At 46.0% G+C, this 17,914-nt stretch overlaps 1 protein-coding gene across 6 annotated transcripts in view; it reads right to left on the reverse strand.

Moving 5' to 3' along the window:
- RIPK3 (receptor interacting serine/threonine kinase 3) overlaps nucleotides 1-17,914 on the reverse strand; it is a 117,451-nt gene that overhangs the window by 29,100 nt on the left and 70,437 nt on the right. For 4 of the 6 annotated variants that reach the window (XM_069760983.1, XM_069760993.1, XM_069761020.1 and 1 more), the window contains 4 exons: nucleotides 12,637-12,722; nucleotides 3,640-3,778; nucleotides 3,190-3,272; nucleotides 3,047-3,092 (listed from right to left, as the gene is read on the reverse strand). In XM_069760983.1, the coding sequence (XP_069617084.1) occupies nucleotides 3,047-3,092; nucleotides 3,190-3,272; nucleotides 3,640-3,778; nucleotides 12,637-12,722 (354 nt within the window). The remainder of the gene's footprint in view (nucleotides 1-3,046; nucleotides 3,093-3,189; nucleotides 3,273-3,639; nucleotides 3,779-12,636; nucleotides 12,723-17,914) is intronic. The other 2 variants (XM_069761012.1, XM_069761001.1) reach the window with 2 other exon arrangements.

Here is a 17,914-nt window from a genome sequence, read left to right on the forward strand (position 1 = left end):
GCGGAGATGGAAGCAATCCCGCTCTGCCGACCACTTCACTACATACAAGCAGTCCCTCGCCAGCTTCAAGTCTGCACTCACTGCCGCAAAACAAACTTACTTCTCATCTCTCATATCCTCCCTGTCTCACAACCCTAAGCAGCTTTTCAACACTTTCAATTCTCTACTCCGTCCCCCAGCACCTCCTCCCTCCCCCCTCATTTCTGCTGAAGACTTCGCCTCTTTCTTTAAACAGAAGATCGATACGATCAGAGAAAGCTTTGGCCCACAGCGCCCACTGCCCCTCTTAGCTGCTCAACCCTGCTCCTCCAAAACCAGCTTCTCCACCATGACAAAAGATCAGCTCTCCACCCTCCTGTCAAGATCACACCTCACCACCTGCACGCTTGACCCGCTCCCATCCCACCTCATCCCTAACCTTTCCATGGTCTTCATCCCAACCCTAATGCTCCTCTTCAACCTCTCACTCACAACAGGTGTCTTCCCCTCATCCTTCAAGCATGCCAAGATCACACCCATCCTCAAAAAGCCCTCCCTCGACCCATCCTCTGTGTCTAGCTATCGCCCGATATCTCTTCTCCCTTATGCCTCCAAATTGCTGGAGCAACACGTCCATCTTGAACTGTCCTCCCACCTCTCCTCCTGCTCCTTCTTTGATCGGTTACAATCAGGCTTCCGTCCCCATCACTCAACTGAAACTGCCCTAACTAAAGTCACCAATGACCTACTAACTGCCAGGAGCAAGCGACACTACTCTGTCCTCCTTCTCCTGGACCTGTCTTCTGCCTTTGACACTGTGGACCACTCCCTTTTGCTACAAATTCTCTCATCTCTTGGCATCACAGACTTGGCCCTTTCCTGGATCTCGTCATATCTGACAGACCGAACATTCAGTGTCTCCCTCCCCCACACCACCTCCTCACTTCGCCCCTTGTCAGTCGGTGTTCCTCAAGGCTCTGTTCTAGGACCCCTACTCTTCTCCATCTACACTTTCGGCTTGGGACAGCTCATAGAATCCCACGGTATGCAGTACCATTTCTACGCTGATGACACGCAGATCTACCTATCCGGACCTGACCTCACCTCCTTACTTACCAAAATCCAGCACTGTCTGTCTACTATTTCAGCCTTCTTTTCTGCTCGCTTTCTACAACTGAACATGGACAAAACAGAATTCATCATCTTTCCGCCATCTCACTCTACCCTTCCACCAGACCTATCCATCAATGTCAATGGCTGCTCACTTTCCCCAGTCCCACACGCCCGGTGCCTCGGGGTGATCCTTGACTCTGCCCTCTCTTTCAAGCCACATATCCAAGCCCTTGCCTCCTCCTGCCGTCTCAAACTCAAAAATATTTCCCGGATCCGTGCTTTCCTTGACCGCGACACCGCAAAAACGCTAGTGCATGCCCTTATCATCTCCCGCCTCGACTACTGCAACCTCCAACTCTCTGGACTCCCCTCTAGCACTCTGGCACCGCTCCAATCCATCCTACACTCTGCTGCCCGACTAATCTACCTGTCTCCCCGCTATTCCCCAGCCTCTCCCCTACGTCAAGCCCTTCACTGGCTTCCTATCGCCAAGAGACTCCAGTTCAAAACCCTCACAATGACATACAAAGCCATCCACAACCTTTCTCCTCCATACATCTGTGACATGGTCTCCCGGTACCTACCTACACGCAACCTCCGATCCTCTCAAGACCTCCTTCTCTACTCCCCTCTCATCTCTTCTTCCCACAACCGCATCCAAGACTTCTCCCGTGCTTGCCCCATACTCTGGAACTCTCTACCCCAACACATCAGACTCTCGCCTACCATAGAAACCTTCAAAAAGAACCTGAAGACCCACCTCTTCCGACAAGCCTACAGCCTGCAGTGATCCTGAAGTTACTGAACCGCCGCGCAACCTGCCCTACCCTCTCCTAGTGTTTCATCACCCACCCCTGCAGACTGTGAGCCCTCGCGGGCAGGGTCCTCCCTCCTTATGTACCCGTGTGCCTGTTATCTGCTCATGTTTAATGTATTTGTCTATATTTGCCTTGTATTCACATGTAAAGCGCCATGGAATAAATGGCGCTATAAAAATGTATAATAATAATAATAATAATAATATACTACGTGGACATGCATATTCTAGAATACCCGATGCGTTAGAATTGGGCCACCATCTAGTGTATATATAAATAAAAAGTTTACCAATACGGTATGTGACCAATGTAAAGGTGCATTGGTGAATATGTAAAATATCAATGCAGGTAAGCAAACGAAAGGAACTGCGGGCTTAATACACTGCAATAGAAAAGAGTAATCAGGAGACTCCCGGCTGAGTGGCGCTCACCCCATTTTTGGATGATGGATTGAGCAGTCTTAAATGAGATATTCAGAGCTTGGAATAATTTTTGTAACCTAACCCTGCTTTACTCTTCTCCACAACTTTATCCCTGACCTGTCTGGTGTGTTCCTTTGTTTTGACGGTGCAGTTTGATCCCTAATGTTTTCAAACAAATGTCTGGGGCCTTCACAAAACAGCTGTACTTGTACTGAGAATATATTACACACAGGTGGACTCAATTTATTAATTATGTGACTTCTGGAGACAATTGGTTATTTAGGGATATTAGACTCCAGGGTGCTGAATACAAATGCACATCACAATTTTCAGATTTATGTTTTTAAAATAATTAGAAAGCCATGTATTATTTCCTTTACACTTACAAATCCTTGCTACTCTGTTTGTATATAACACAAAATCCAAATAAAATGCATTTTAGTTTGTTGGTGTAACATGAAAAAAATCTGGAAAAGTTCATGGGGCATGTATATTTTTTCAAGACACTGTATATGGGAATATGGACCATACGGTTGACTATGTGAGTGAGTCAGAACGGAGTAGAAGCAAATTGACAAGATTAGAACACAACTTTACTATTTCATATCTTTCTTCATTGTCTTCTCTCCCCATCACGCAATGTAATTGTATGTTACTATCAGAGATCAGACTGTCGTACCTGCAAACTACCATAAAATTAAGTAACATAGATACCGTAATTACTTGCGTAATTTGTAAGCTGAGGTCTGGAGTTGGATACCTGGAAGACAATAGACATACACATAATTATTTAAGAATATTGATACATACACAAACCGAAGGGTATGTGTATGATGAAAATTATAACATTCTCATACCATAGCACTTGTTGGGGGAACTTGTGGTAAAACTTGCGGCCGAACACTTGTAGTTGTATTTTGTATGCTTGTAGGCACAGACTCTGAATAGTAGACAAATACAAGGAATCACTTATGTGAAGAACTATGTCTTGAGTTATATGAAAGTGGTTTTCCATCTATTAACATTTGACAAACTTTTAGCAAACATATCGGTGTGGATAAGACTACTGAGATCCCCCCAACTGCTGAACGCGGAACCCCCATCTGCTAGTCCTCCTCCTGTGTGTGGCCGCGTGGAGATTTGGATGAAATTGCACGATCCATACTGTAGAAAATCCTCCCAATTGAGGCCGCACACAGGAGAAGAAACATGGTCACTGGTTCTAGTGGCCTTGCGGGCCACGTCAGTCTGATCCCCACCACGTCATAGCATGGATATGTGATAAATATGGTAAAATGATGATTTACCCAGTAACGCAGGTGGCTGTTCAGATATGTTCATAGTAGTTAATTTGTGAAAAAGTTCTGACATATCTTTAGTATTTACAGACACATTTTGTCCTGATTGTGAAGCATCTGTTGTCTTACCAGATGGGGCAGAAGTATCCTTAGGAAAAAGAAATTGCACAATTATTTATTGGCTGACCTATGCATAGAAATAAAAGGATTAATAAATATAGAGATAAAGCCTCTTAGTAAATAAATGGTGGGTTATGCCAATCAATCGTACATATGAAATTAAAGATGACTTTAATTACTGAAGGCATAGGTGCTGCATACATGCTGCATTCATGTACCTTACATTATCAATAGAAGTTATGTTTGTGTTGCAGTGAATTAGAGGCCACTGATGGTCTTCCCTATGTCACCACCATAAATAGGGCAGATAGGTAAGGCAATGGGACAATAGAGGGGAGAATTGTCCCCGGGCCTCATTCGTGCAAAATATTTGCAGTCTTTTACCTTTTTGGGCCAGTTGTGACACTCAGTGGTGCATGACAGGAAGTGGTCAGAGGTGCTATAAAGCTACGCTCCCATGATGAATATTTGGTGAGTTTTTGATGTTGTAGATTTTCTGCCTTTATAAAGTACATTATGTTACTTGCCTTTTATTGTGTTATTGACGCTACATTTTTTGTCTCCTGTTGGTATGTCAAGTTTTGTTTTTGATACTTCCTGGTATTTGGCTTTGACAACACTTTTTAGATACAGTCATGTGCAGATTAGATGCGTTTTTGTCACAGAAACACACTAAAAACGCATTTGTGACATGTGGTGGATTTGAAACACGCATTGCAGATCATTGTTCGATTAGTAAGGCTCCATTCCCACGATGAGCTTTTGAGGCATTTTTGATGCTGCATATTTTTGCTGCGTCAAAAGCACAATGTCTGGCAGGCACGGTACCGCATAGGGAATGGGCCTCGGACTGCGGAGCCCCTATGGAAAAGCTAGTAGGAAACACCGTGCAGTGCCAATTCCCCCCTCCCACTACTCCCTCAGGTGATGCCATAATTGGGAAGCCCAGCTGACCAACAGGAAGAAAGAGGAAGGGGTGTCCGGCCACACCCATAAAGGTTAAATCCAGGTGCTGGGGTCAGTGCCTTCCTCTTTCTCCCCGGCTGACCCCCTGGAAGCATTTGTCCTGGACCTCCTGACAACCATGTTTGAAGCCATGATCGAGGCCCTACGGCAGAGAGCAGCACAGAGGTCCTGCTAGGGGCTGTATTGTCTCAGGGTTCCAAAACTCAGACCAACTTGCGGCCCTGTGCATTTTTATCTGGATCATTTTCGTCTGCCGAAAGAAATTATGATGTTGGAAATTGCTCACTATGAAATTAGCTTTTGAAGAATGGAGACATTTTTGTAGGGAGCAATAAATCAGGTCACTGTTAATGCTGATAGTCCAATAGTCTAGTCAAGGCCTTATAGCATAGGTTTCCTGGAAACCTCGAAGTCTGGTGGCTCCCCTGTCACAATTCCACCTATCGGTGTGTCTGGAAGCAGTGAGTGACAGTTCAGCCGTCCAATCAAGGATGGGATGCACTGAGCTGTCAGTATGATGATGGACACCTCAGCCATCCAATCGGAGGCTGGGGTGTACAGAGCTGTCAGTGTGTTGAGTGACAGTTCAGCCATATAATCAGGGCAAGAGTGTCGGAGCTTCCTCCATGTGTCTGCTATTCTAGTGATTACCTAGCTAGTTAGCAGGCTCTCTGCCTCCAATTAGTTCCAGTTGTAGCTTAGCTCAAGTGGTATGCGCTTGCTTTGTATTCTATGTTACTGTATTTCATCTTTGTTGCCCGACCTTGCCTTTGACCATCCATTTGCCTTGCCTCTTTGGCATGATCCTCTACCTTCCTGGAATTCTGACCTCAGACTGTGACCTGACTACGCCTTTGCCTTACCCCTTAGTTTATGATGAGACCTCTTGGTATCTGACCCTAGACCACTTGACTGCCTCGCCTCATGGCTTGTCTGTGTGTAGTGACTAGCATCACAGTTTTGTGCATAAACTAATTTATAGTGAACCTCCACTCCCCATATAAAATAGAACCACATTTCAAATAAATAGCCTCAATACCTAATGGCCTCTTGTAACGGGGTCTACTGTGCTGTAATACCTCTTACAGCACCGCCCGTGTTTCAGGAGGTCCACTCTGCTTTTGCTGGATTCTGAATGAAGGACGCTGGCTAGAATTTCTTGACTTCATGGGAGCATATAAAAGCTGACTGCTACTCCAGGTATTTCCAGTCTTAAAGAACACACTTTATTTACAACACACAGAATATATAACACAGATACACAGGGCAGGCCAATAGAAAAAGCAGGCCAGACATACATTACAATAGCCGCAGGGGGCCGGAGCCTGCTGGTATTTACTGTGGGAATTACAAAGGTGGGGGGAGGTCAGAAAGAGAATATCTTGTCCATGGGCGCAGCCTGTGGACTGATGCATTTCACATGGAAACTATTATACAGAATATATATATAGCGTAACATATTCTTGGTGCTGGGGGGTTCTGTAACACGGCTCCCCTTTTCAGCGACGCGATCGGCATACACAGTCTGATCCTTAACGGATCGGTTTGGGGATGACCGAAGTTTGGTACAAGTTCCGTTTGTTGACTTAGTCCATCGGCATTACCGTTTTGTTTGCCGGGTCTGTAGTGGATGGTGAAGTCCAGAGGTTGTAGGGCTAAACTCCACCGCAGTAATCTGGCGTTGTCTCCGGAGACCCGATTAAGCCAGACTAGGGGATTATGGTCCGTTAGGAGGGAAAACTGTCATCCATACAAATATGGTTGTAACTTTTTGCGTGCCCATACTATTGCCAGGCACTCCTTCTCGATGGCCGCATAGCTTACTTCACAGGGCAGTAGTTTCCGACTCAGGTAAGCTACCGGGTGTTCTTGGCCGTCCGGGCCGACTTGGCTTTGTACTGCCCCCAATCCAAACATAGAAGCGTCTGTGTGAACAAGGAAACGTTTAGTTGGATCGGGGGCGGCCAATACAGGGGTATCGGTGAGGGCATCCGTTAGCTGGCGGAAGGCTTCCTCACACTCTGGGGTCCAGGTTACCTGGCGGGGTTGGTTCTTATGGGTCAGATCAGTGAGGGGCTTGGCCATGCTGCTGTAATTGGGAGTGAATTTCCTGTAATACCCCGCTGTCCCTAGAAACGCCATGACCTGGGTTTTAGTGTGTGGGGTGGGCCATTTGGCTATGGCCTCAATCTTGGCTGGTTCTGGTCTGTTTCCCACTTCCCACTCAATGCCCTAAATACTGAACCTCTGCTTTGCCCACGTGACACTTGTTTGGGTTCAGGGTGATTCCGGCCTTGTGGATCCTGTCTAATACTGTCTCTAGGGGATTTAGATGCTCTTCCCATGTCGCGCTGTAGATGGCGATGTCATCCAGGTAGGCACACGCATAGTCCTGGAGGCTATCTAGAAGCCGGTCAGCCAGCCTCTGGAAGGTCGCAGGGGCAGTCTTCATCACGAATGGCATAACTCGAAACTGGAATAAGCCAAACGGGGTGACAAATGCCGACTTGGGAATAGCATCAGGACTAAGGGGAATCTGCCAGTAGCCTTTGCATAGATCGATGGTGGTCAAATACTTTGCCCCCGCCAGCCGGTCTAACAACTCATCCACACGCGGCATGGGATATGCATCCGTCACTGTTTTCTCATTGAACTTACGATAGTCTACACAAAACCGTGTAGTCCCATCCTTCTTGGGCACTAACACTACGGGGGATGCCCAGGGACTATCTGACTCTTTAATGACCCCTAAACGCAACATCTCTTGTATCTCTTGTCGCATCCCTTCTCGTACAGACTCAGGGACGCGGAAGGGGGGTTGTCGCAGGGGGGTCTGATCCTGGGTCTCAACCTTGTGTTGTGCCAGGTGAGTGTACCCGGGTTTCCCCGAAAACATCCTCTGTCGCTGCCTCAACAACTCCTCTGCCTGCTGTTTCTCCTGGGGACCTAAGTCTTCACCCCAGTGTACCTGGTCCCATGTTTTAGACTGAGTCCTCTCCCCTAAGACATCAGGCAAGGGAAGTCCGGCTAAATCCTCTGCTTCAGGTGCACAGATGGCCACTACCTCTTCAGGGTGCTCCCGATAGGGCTTCAGCATATTCACGTGGAACATGCGGATAACGCTGGGGTCGTCACAATTGGCGACACTATAGGTGGTGTCGGCTATTTTCCCCACTACCTGGTAGGGCCCCTGCCAAGCAGCTTGTAACTTGTTCTGCCTAGTGGGCTCTAACACCAGGGCCTTCTGCCCTATTTCCAAGGTACGCTCTCTGGCCCTCCGATCGTACCATACGCGCTGGCGCCGCTGGGCCACCTGCATGTTTTCACGTACAGCCTGGGTCAGCTCCTGTAGGCGGTCCCAGAATTCCAGCACATAGGGTACAATAGGAACCCCTTAAATGATGCCCTCCCCTTCCCAGTGTTCTAGCACTAAGTCTAGGGGTCCCCTTACCCGTCTCCCGTATACCAGTTCGAATGGGGAGAACCCCGTGGATTCTTGGGGCACCTCTCGATAGGCAAACAGGAGGTGAGGCAAGAATTTCTCCCAGTCCCTGTAGGTCCTGGTAAAAGTCCCAATGAGTTGTTTTAACGTCCCGTTAAAACGTTCACACAACCCATTGGTTTGCGGGTGCACGGGGCGCTTCTAATGGACTTTACGCCGCACAGCTTCCACAGTTGGTTGGTCACCTCTGCTGTAAACTGGGTACCCTGGTCTGAGATAATCTCCCAGGGAAATCCAACCCGTGAGAAAACCTGGAGCAGGGCAGCCGCCACCGTCTCTGCCAGTATGTTAGGTAATGCAACCGCCTCTGGATACCGTGTGGCATAATCTACCACTGTCAATATATACCTTTTCCCTGACGGACTGGGTTTGGCTAACGGCCCTATCAGATTGACCGCTACTCGGCTAAATGGTTCCTCCACAATGGGGAGGGGGCGTAATTTGGCCTTGCATCAATCTCCCCTCTTGCCAATGCGCTGGCAACTGTCACAGGTCTGGTAGTATTGACGAACATCATAGGTTACCCCCGGCCAAAAGAAGTTTTGTGTCAGACGATGTCTGGTGCGACTGACGCCGAAGTGCCCGGCCAAGGGTATGTGTTGTGAATTCTGCTTTCGGGCTCCCTCCGGTGGTTGTAGGTGGTAATGCAGTTGTCCCTGGGTTGCAGTCCTGGTCAGGTGTATCTGCTGATTGCAGTTCTGACTGGGGTATTTAGGTGTGCAGGATTCATTAGTCCTTGCCAGTTGTCCATGGTTGTTGGAGTTGTTGGACTTCAGTCTGGTTCCTCCTGCCTTGCTGCCAAATCAGCAAAGATATTTTTAGAATTTGTTTCTGTGGCACGCATGCTGTGTGCTTGATAATTCGGTGCTATTCATTTGTTTTTTCTTGTCCAGCTTACATTGTGTCAGTATTTACTCAGTCTAGTTGGATTCTCAGGAGTTGCAGATATACGTTCCACGTCTTTAGTTAGATGGTGGAATTTTTTGTATTATCTGCTGTGGATATTTTTGGAAGGGTTTTAATACTGACCGCTTAGTATTTTGTCCTATCCTTTCCTATTTAGCTAGTGTGGCCTCTTTTGCTAAATTCTGTTTTCTGCCTGCGTGTGTCTTTCCTCTCCTACTCACAGTCAATATTCGTGGGGGGCTGTCTATCCTTTGGGGTTCTGCTCTGAGGCAAGGTAGTATTCCTATTTCCATCTATAGGGTTATTTAGTCCTCCGGCTGTGTCGAGGTGTCTAGGGTTTATTAGGCACACCCCACGGCTACTTCTAGTTGCGGTGTTAGTTCAGGATTTGCGGTCAGTACAGTTACCACCTACTCCAGAGAAAGTTCATGCGGCTCCAAGGTCACCGGATCATAACAGGTATGTCATGAGAGATTTGCAGTAACTCCTGCTTATACTTCTTGGGAACTACCAGCTGTCGTTTTATAGTGGGGCTCGTCATTGTGTGGTGCTGCTCTGTGATCCGGTAGAGGAGTCCCTGCTTCCATATGAACTGTTCCCCTTCCAGTACCCCTCTCCCCTCATGTGCCTTCCCCCGATATCCCTCCAATGAAGGATCCTCAAGTAACTCCCTCTTAAATTCATCTGGGGTGGCCCAAGAAATGTGTCTGACTATGGGAATACGTGTAGGGCTGGGATGTCTTACCTGGGCCTCCTCTGAGTGTGATTCCGCCTGCGCAGCTCGAGCTTGTCTCCGGGTGGTCACAGGATATGTCTCAGCCAGAGGGGCAACCGAGAAGGCAGACAACATGGGCCCCAAGTCATTTCCCAGCAAAACGTCTGCAGGCAAATCCTCCATCAAGCCGACCTCAACAAGGCCATCCCCAACTCCCCAGTTCAGGTGAATCCTGGCAGTGGGCAGTCGATGTATGGCTCCCCCTGCTACATGGACTGCCACTGTCCGGTCCGTCTTCTCTTGGTCCCGGATGAGATGAGGCTTCACAAGGGTCAAAGTTGCTCTGGAATCTCTTAGTCCCTGCATGCGTTTCCCATTAACCCACACGACCTGTCGATGCTGTTGTCGATTATCTGCCCTGGTTGCCTGCACGGGGTCTACTTCATGCAGCACTTCCTCCATGTCTTCCACCGCTTGGTTAGTTGTAGCCCCCAATGCCGGGTCAGCTTCGCCTTGGTAGCAGTGTACAGCGGCCCGGCGGAAGGTAGCTGTTCCCGCCTTTGGCCACTGGGTATGCTGAGTCCGGTTGGGACATTGTCTTTGCAGGTGGCCCAGCTGACGGCAGGTATGGCATCGCACCCCAGGGGAAATGTGGTAGGCCGGGTTTCTAGCTGGTCCCCCTGCAATCTTCGGTGGTTTGGGGTCCTCCAGGTCTATGGGCGGACCCCTAGTGACCATCTTTGATCCGGACAACTGAGGCCTCCTGGCATCATGATGTTCATCGGCCAGATGAGCGGCTTCCTCAAGAGTTATTGGCCGCCTGTCCTGAAGCCATTCCTGTGTCTCGGGGTTTAGTCCATTAAAGAATCATTCTAACAAGAAGAGCTGGAGGACGTCCTCCTTAGTGGTTGCTTGGCTCCCTTGTACCCACTGTAGCAGTGACCGCCGTAATTTACAGGCCCATTCAGCATGGGTATCGGTTACTCATTTTATAAGTCCGTGAAACTTTTGGCAGTTTGCCTCTGGTGTCAGCGCATACAGGGCCAAGATCACTTCTTTGATCCGCTCATAGTCCATACAGTCCTCATCAGGTACCATGCGATAGGCGTCCGCTGCCCAGCCTGTCAGCTTGCTGGCCAGAATCTGAACCCGTTCCTCCAGCTTCACTTGATGAAGGGCACACTGCCGCTCAAAGTCCTGCAGAAAGCCATCAATGTCTTCCTCTGCCTCCCCCAAATGTCCGAAGGCATTATACTGGATCTTTTTGTGGCTTACTGTTGAAGGTACCTGGGCTGACTCTCCTCTCTCTGCTCTGCCATCTCCATCTTGGCCAGCTCCACTTTGGTCCGCTCTGCCATCTCCATCTTGGTTAGCTCTATCCTGGTCCGCTCGGCCATCTCTTCCTTCAGATCAGTACGCACATCAGCCATCACCTCTCGTATGATCTCTACTGCAGGGTTTGGGCCATAGAACGCCAGTCTGTTCTTTACCTCCCTCTGGAATTCAGTCTCCTCCACGTTCACATTGGGGGGTGCTGCACTGTTCGTGTTCCATGATGGCTGCTATCAAATCCGCTTTTGTTTTGTTGCTGGCGATTAACCCTCGGGCTTCCACCAGATCTTTAAGTGTAGTCCTCTTTAACTTCTGGTAGTTGTCTTCCATTCATTCCTTTCCTCCTGTAGAAGGGGTATCACATCCCGCTGTCTGCCACCAGTGTAACGGGGTCTACTGTGCTGTAGTACCTCTTACAGCACCGCCCGTGTTTCAGGAGGTCCACTCTGCTTTTGCTGGATTCCGAATGAAGGACGCTGGCTAGAATTTCTTGACTACATGGGAGCATATAAAAGCTGACTGCTACTCCAGGTATTTCCAGTCTAAAAGAACACACTTTATTTACAACACACAGAATATATAACACAGATACACAGGGCAGGCCAATAGAAAAAGCAGGCCAGACATACATTACAATAGCCGCAGGGGGCCGGAGCCTGCTGGTATTTACTGTGGGAATTACAAAGGTGGGGGGAGGTCAGAAAGAGAATATCTTGTCCAGGGGCGCAGCCTGTGGACTGATGCATTTCACATGGAAACTATTATACAGAATATATATATAGCGTAACATATTCTTGGTGCTGGGGGGTTCTGTAACACGGCTCCCCTTTTCAGCGACGCGATCGGCATACACAATCTGATCCTTAACGGATCGGTTTGGGGATGACCGAAGTTTGGTACAAGTTCCGTTTGTTGACTTAGTCCATCGGCATTACCGTTTTGTTTGCCGGGTCTGTAGTGGATGGTGAAGTCCAGAGGTTGTAGGGCTAAACTCCACCATAACATATTCTTGGTGCTGGGGGGTTCTGTAGCACCTCTGCCCTGCTTCTGATTCTTTAGATTAGTGTCAAATTTTCTACATGCTTAAAATGGCCACTGCAGAAGCAAGGGGAACACTATGGAAAGTCAGAACTAGACCTTCTTATTGGTGTAGAATAGGCCACCATATATGATGACAGTGCTGTGTCCATTTTACAGCGGTCCCCATGTCTCTTCAGCACCCATTTTGGACATGAAAAAGATGGAGAAGAGATCTGAGAAATGGAAGGAACAACAGCAGACTGGAAGCAATTAGGTATGGTAAGGATACATTACAAAACTATTTTTAGATTTAATATGGAGGTAGAGGGTCACTTTAAGCCTTTATGAGCATTTCACACAAACTCACTCCAAAAGGAATGGTGCCTGCCAATTTTATTTAAAAGTATACATATATATGCACAAATATCCTGTAAAGTATACTCACGATCTCATCCTGTACTTTTCTTACTGCTTGTTTTATATCGAATTTGCTGTAGGCAGTGAAAATTTTCTCCCAAATGTTACAACATTCTGTTAATGGTAGAAAAAGACAGAAAATTGTAAGTTCCTCTTAAAGGTGTTGCCCACCTATGGTGCAATTATTTTTTTCTTACTAAACCCCTCCAACCACCAAGCCAGTTTATAACTTCATAGCCAGGCCAAATTTTCCAATTCCGACCAGTGTCAATTTATGTGGTAACACTTCAACGGATCCCGCTAATTCTCAGAATGTTTTTTCATGACATATTGTACTTCATGATAGTGGTAAAAATTTGTTCAATATGAATTGCGTTTATTTGTGAGAAAATAGGAAATTTGGTGAAAAAACTTGGAAAATTTAGCAATTTTCAAACTTTTTATTTTTATGCCCTTAAACCAGAGAGCTATGTAACACAAAATAATTAATAAATAACATTTCCCACATGTCTACTTTACATCAGCACATTTTTTTAAACATAATTCTTTGTGTTAGGAAGTTAGAAGAGTTAAAAGTTGACCAGCGATTTCTCATTTTTCCAACAAAATTGATTAAACCATTTTTTTAAGGACGACATTACATTTGAAGTGACTTTGACTATATGAGAGAAAATTCCAAAAAGGTGCTGAAAACCACCTTCAAGAAGTTTATTAACCCTTGAGATGCGTCACAGGAACTAAAGGAATGTGGAAAGAAAAAATAACATTTAACTTTTCTTCACAAAAATTTTACTTAAGGCCCAATTTTTAATAATTTTCACAAGGGTAACAGTAGAAAATGGACCCCAAGTTTTTTTGTTCAATTTCTCCTGAGTACTCCGATATCCCATATGTGGGTGAAAACTACTGTTTGAGTGCATGGCAGGGCTTGGAAGGGAAGGAGAACGCCATGTCGTGTTTGGAGAGCCCTTGATGTGCCTAAACAGTGGAAACCCTCCTTAAGTGATGCCAGTTTGGAAACTAGACCCCTCAACAAATGTATCTAGATGTGTGGTGGAGTACCTTGAAGCTCCGGGTGCTTCACAGAAGCTTATAACATAAAACCGTGAAAATAAAAATCTAAATTTTCCCATAGTAATGTTCCTTTTGCCCCACATTTTTAATTTTCACAAGGGTTACAGGAGAAAATGCACCACACGATTTGTTGTGCCATTTCTTCTGAGTATGCCGATAGCCCAAACTACTTGAGGCACAGTGCAAAGCTCAGAAGGGAAGAAGAGAAGGGAAGAAGTTCAGATTTTGTTGGAATGGTTTTGCCATGACACATTGGTAGAGCCCCTGAGGTGCCAGAACAGCATAAATCCCCTATAAACGACATATTTTTACAAACTACACCTCTCAAAGAATTCCTCTAGGTGTGCAGTAAACATGTTGACACCACATGGCTCTCACAGAAATTTATATCATTGGGTGCTGAAGAAAGAATAATTACATTTTTTATAAGGGCTAATAGGAAAAAATAGACCACTCAGTTTGTTGTGCAATTTCTCCTGAGTACGCCAACACCCTACATTTAATAGGGAATACATTTGAGGAACAGTGCGAAGCTCAGAAGGGAAGGAGCGCCATATTGTAGTGCAGATTTAACGATTATGGTTTGCGGGTGCCATGACCCACTGGAGAGCCCCTGAGGTGCCAGGAAAGCAGAATCCTCCCAAAAGTGAACTCATTTTGCAAACCACAGTTCTCAATTAATTCATCTAGGGATGCAGTGATCATGCTGACATCATGGGTGTGTCACCTAATTTCATACCATTGGACAGTTAAGAAAAAATAATTACATTTTTACCACAAAATATTTGTTTTAGCCCTAGATTTTACAGAGATCATTAGCACAAAACAGAAAATAAAAATTAAAGAACAATCATAAGACGGATTTCATCAACCAAGGTATCATTTTAATTAGTTTAACAGCACCGACCTGACACTGTGTTTAGGTTACTGTGCACAATCCTGCTGACAGGTTCCCTTTAACAGACGACGGACCTGAGTGGGGGCTTTTTCTGTGGATTGAGTTGAAGATTTTATTGGGAACATTTTGGATCACATTTACCTGGCGCTCTACGCTGAGCACTTACATTGGGGTTTCCATCTAAATCTCGGAATGACATGATTCAGATGAAACCCCCACTAGAATGAGGCAGCAGTAACTTTGAACTCCGTCTAGCCTCTGTTCAGGGGTGTCCTTTTCAGAGGTGGACAAAACTGTGGCGGACCTCGCTTTCATGCCTGAAAAGACAGACACACGGATCATAAGCGAGACAAAATGCAAAATGACTCTGCCTCATTATAGGGAAACTTCCGCCGGGGGTTCCGTCTGAATGATGTATTTCAAAGATTTACATGGAAACCCTGGTGTAAGCGCTGAGCACAGAGCGCAGGATAAATGTAAGCTAAGCCTTACTGCGATCTTTGGGAGGCAGAATCATAAAACCATCAGCAGGTCAAGAATTGTTTTTATTTATTTTTTACACCATTCCTCATCCGGTATAAGTGATTATACGATTTTATTCTTCGGGTCGGTGCGATTAAGCGATACGAGATTAATATTGTTTTTTTTTATATTTGTCTGCTGTCACAGACTAAAATACTCAAGCTACTTACCGGTAGCGGTGTTTTTCAGGAGCCCATGACAGCATTAACGAGAGAGGGGATCCGCCCTTCAGGGACAGGAAACCTACAGAGATAAAAGGGTCGGCACCTCTCTCCCGCATTAGTTGGATTACAGAGCATGAGAGGACCTCCTTGGTTAGTAGCACATACATAATTTACACATTTCACCCTGTGTTTAAACTTAAACATTTATATCAATAAGTGGTGATAAACCATGTCAGCATAAAGGGAGGGAATATAGGAGTGCTGTTATGGGCTCCTGAAAAACACCGCTACCGGTAAGTAGCTTGAGTATTTATTCAGTCGCCATGACAGCACTAACGAGAGAATTACAGAGAAAAGAGTCTTAGGGAGCGACTACTGCTTCCAGCACCCTTCTACCAAACGTGAGATCATTGGAGCCACCCAGATCTAATCTATAATATTTAAAGAAAGTAGATGGAGATGACCATGTGGCCGCCTTACATATATCGTCAATCGACACCTCCGACCTTTCTGCTCAGGATGTCGCCTTGGCCCTAGTTGAATGAGCTCTTATGCCTTCCGGGACTTCTAGGCCACCTGCTGAATAAGCCAAAGATATCCCTTCCCTAATCCATCTACCTAAGGTGTTTTTAGACATCCTAAACCCTTTCCTGACTCCCTGAAAGGATATGAGTAAAGCACTATCTTTTTTCCAGGGTTCTGTTAGAGTTATATATCTAAGCAGACATCTTTTGACATCTAATGAATGGAGTTTGAGTTCTTTTTGATTTTTAGGATTAGGACAAAAAGTGGGAAGATTTATTTCCTGAAGTCTGTGGAATTTTGACGCTACCTTCGGAAGATAAAGGGCATCAGTTCTTAATACTACCCTACCTTCTCTAAACTGAATGTATGGAGGCTGTCTAGGGCCTGTAAGTCACTAACTCTCCTCGCAGATGTGAGAGCGACCAAAAGAGCTGTTTTAAAGGACAGGACTTTTATAGGAGCAGATTCTATAGGCTCAAAGGGGGCTTCAGTCAAAGCCGTAAGCACCAAGTTTAAGTCCCACGGGCTAGTTTATTCCTAACAATGATCTAGCCGCTGCTTTGATAAATCTAGCAATCCAATAATTGTTAGCTAAATTACAATTGTATAATGCCCCTAAAGCTGACACATGGACTCTAAGGGTGCTTGTAGCTAGCCCCATCTCTAGACCTTTCTGCAGGAACTCCAGAACTTTAGAGATACTGACTTTTTGACCCATCTCTGATCCTGAAAAAGTCAAGAACTTCCTCCAGATTCTAACATAAATGTTTGTCGTGGAAACTTTCCTGCTTTTTAATAAAGTATTAATTAGTCTTTGTGAATATCCCCTTTTCTTTAGTAATGACCCCTCAAATTACACGCCGTCAGATGTAAATTGGACACTCGTGGATGAAGAACTGGACCCTGGAGAGGATGTCTGGGAGATCTGGGAGAATCCAAGTCCGAGAAATGGACATTTTCCTCAGCCACGGAAACCACGGTCTCCTGGGCCAGAACGGCGCTATTAGGATTACTTGAGCTCTGCCCTCCCGGATCTTCCTCAGAACAATCGGGATCAAGTTCAATGGGGGAAAGGCATAGGCCATATTGAAATGCCATGGAATAAGGAGGGCATCCACCACGTATGGATTGTCTCTGGGGTTTAGGGAGCAAAACTGGTGACTCTTTTTGCTCTCTTTGCTGGCGAAGAGGTCTATATCGGGGCACCCCCAAAGAAGTGTGATCTGGTCGAAGATTGAGAACCCAATCTCCTTGCGCGAGTTTCCTGCGACTTAGATAATTGGCCATGATGTTGTGTTTTCCCTTTATATGAAGCAATGTGAGTGACAGTAGATGAGATTTGGCTACCTGCAAGATACGACCTGCTACTTCCATTAAAGATCTGAATCGGGTTCCTCCCTGATGATTAATATAAGCTACAGTTACCTAATTGTCTGAGAAGAGCCTGACGTAATGGCCCTGTAAGGACATTTGGAAATAACTCAGAGCTCGTTCTACTGCAAACAACTCCTTAAGGTTGGAAGATAAACTTTGTTCAGAATGTGACCAAACTCCCTGGACCCATATATCACCCATATGTGCTCCCCATCCCCTGGGGCTAGCATCTGTGGTCACCACCCGAGATATATGGTTTATCCAGGGAACCCCTGTTCGTAAGTTTGGCGTGTGTAACCACCACCGTAAGGACTGAATAGAGGCATTATACAAGGAAAAGGTACTATCCAAGTGGCCCTCTAACTGGCGAGTATTGTACAATACATCCCACTGTAGGACTCTGGTGTGGTATAGGGCCCAAAGAACCGCCGGGATACACGACGTGAGTGAGCCTAACAGTGACATTGTTCCTCTTAATGTTATTGATGGATTATTAACAGCCTTGAGTATTTGCCGTTGAATTTTTTCTCTCTTTATATCTGGTAGACGGCATTCCTGCAACCTGGAATCCAAGATGAGACCCAGGAACTCTTGAACTCTTAGTGGCTGCAAACGTGATTTTTTTTAAATTAATAATCCAACCCAATCTCTGTAAGGCTGCAATTACTTTTGCTAGTTGGGCCGAACAGTGCGATTCTGAGTTCCCTATTATCAATAGGTCATCCAGATATGGAAACACTAAAATATCC

The sequence above is a fragment of the Ranitomeya imitator genome, chromosome 1 (genome assembly GCF_032444005.1).
Source record: "Ranitomeya imitator isolate aRanImi1 chromosome 1, aRanImi1.pri, whole genome shotgun sequence".
NCBI lineage: Eukaryota > Metazoa > Chordata > Amphibia > Anura > Dendrobatidae > Ranitomeya > Ranitomeya imitator.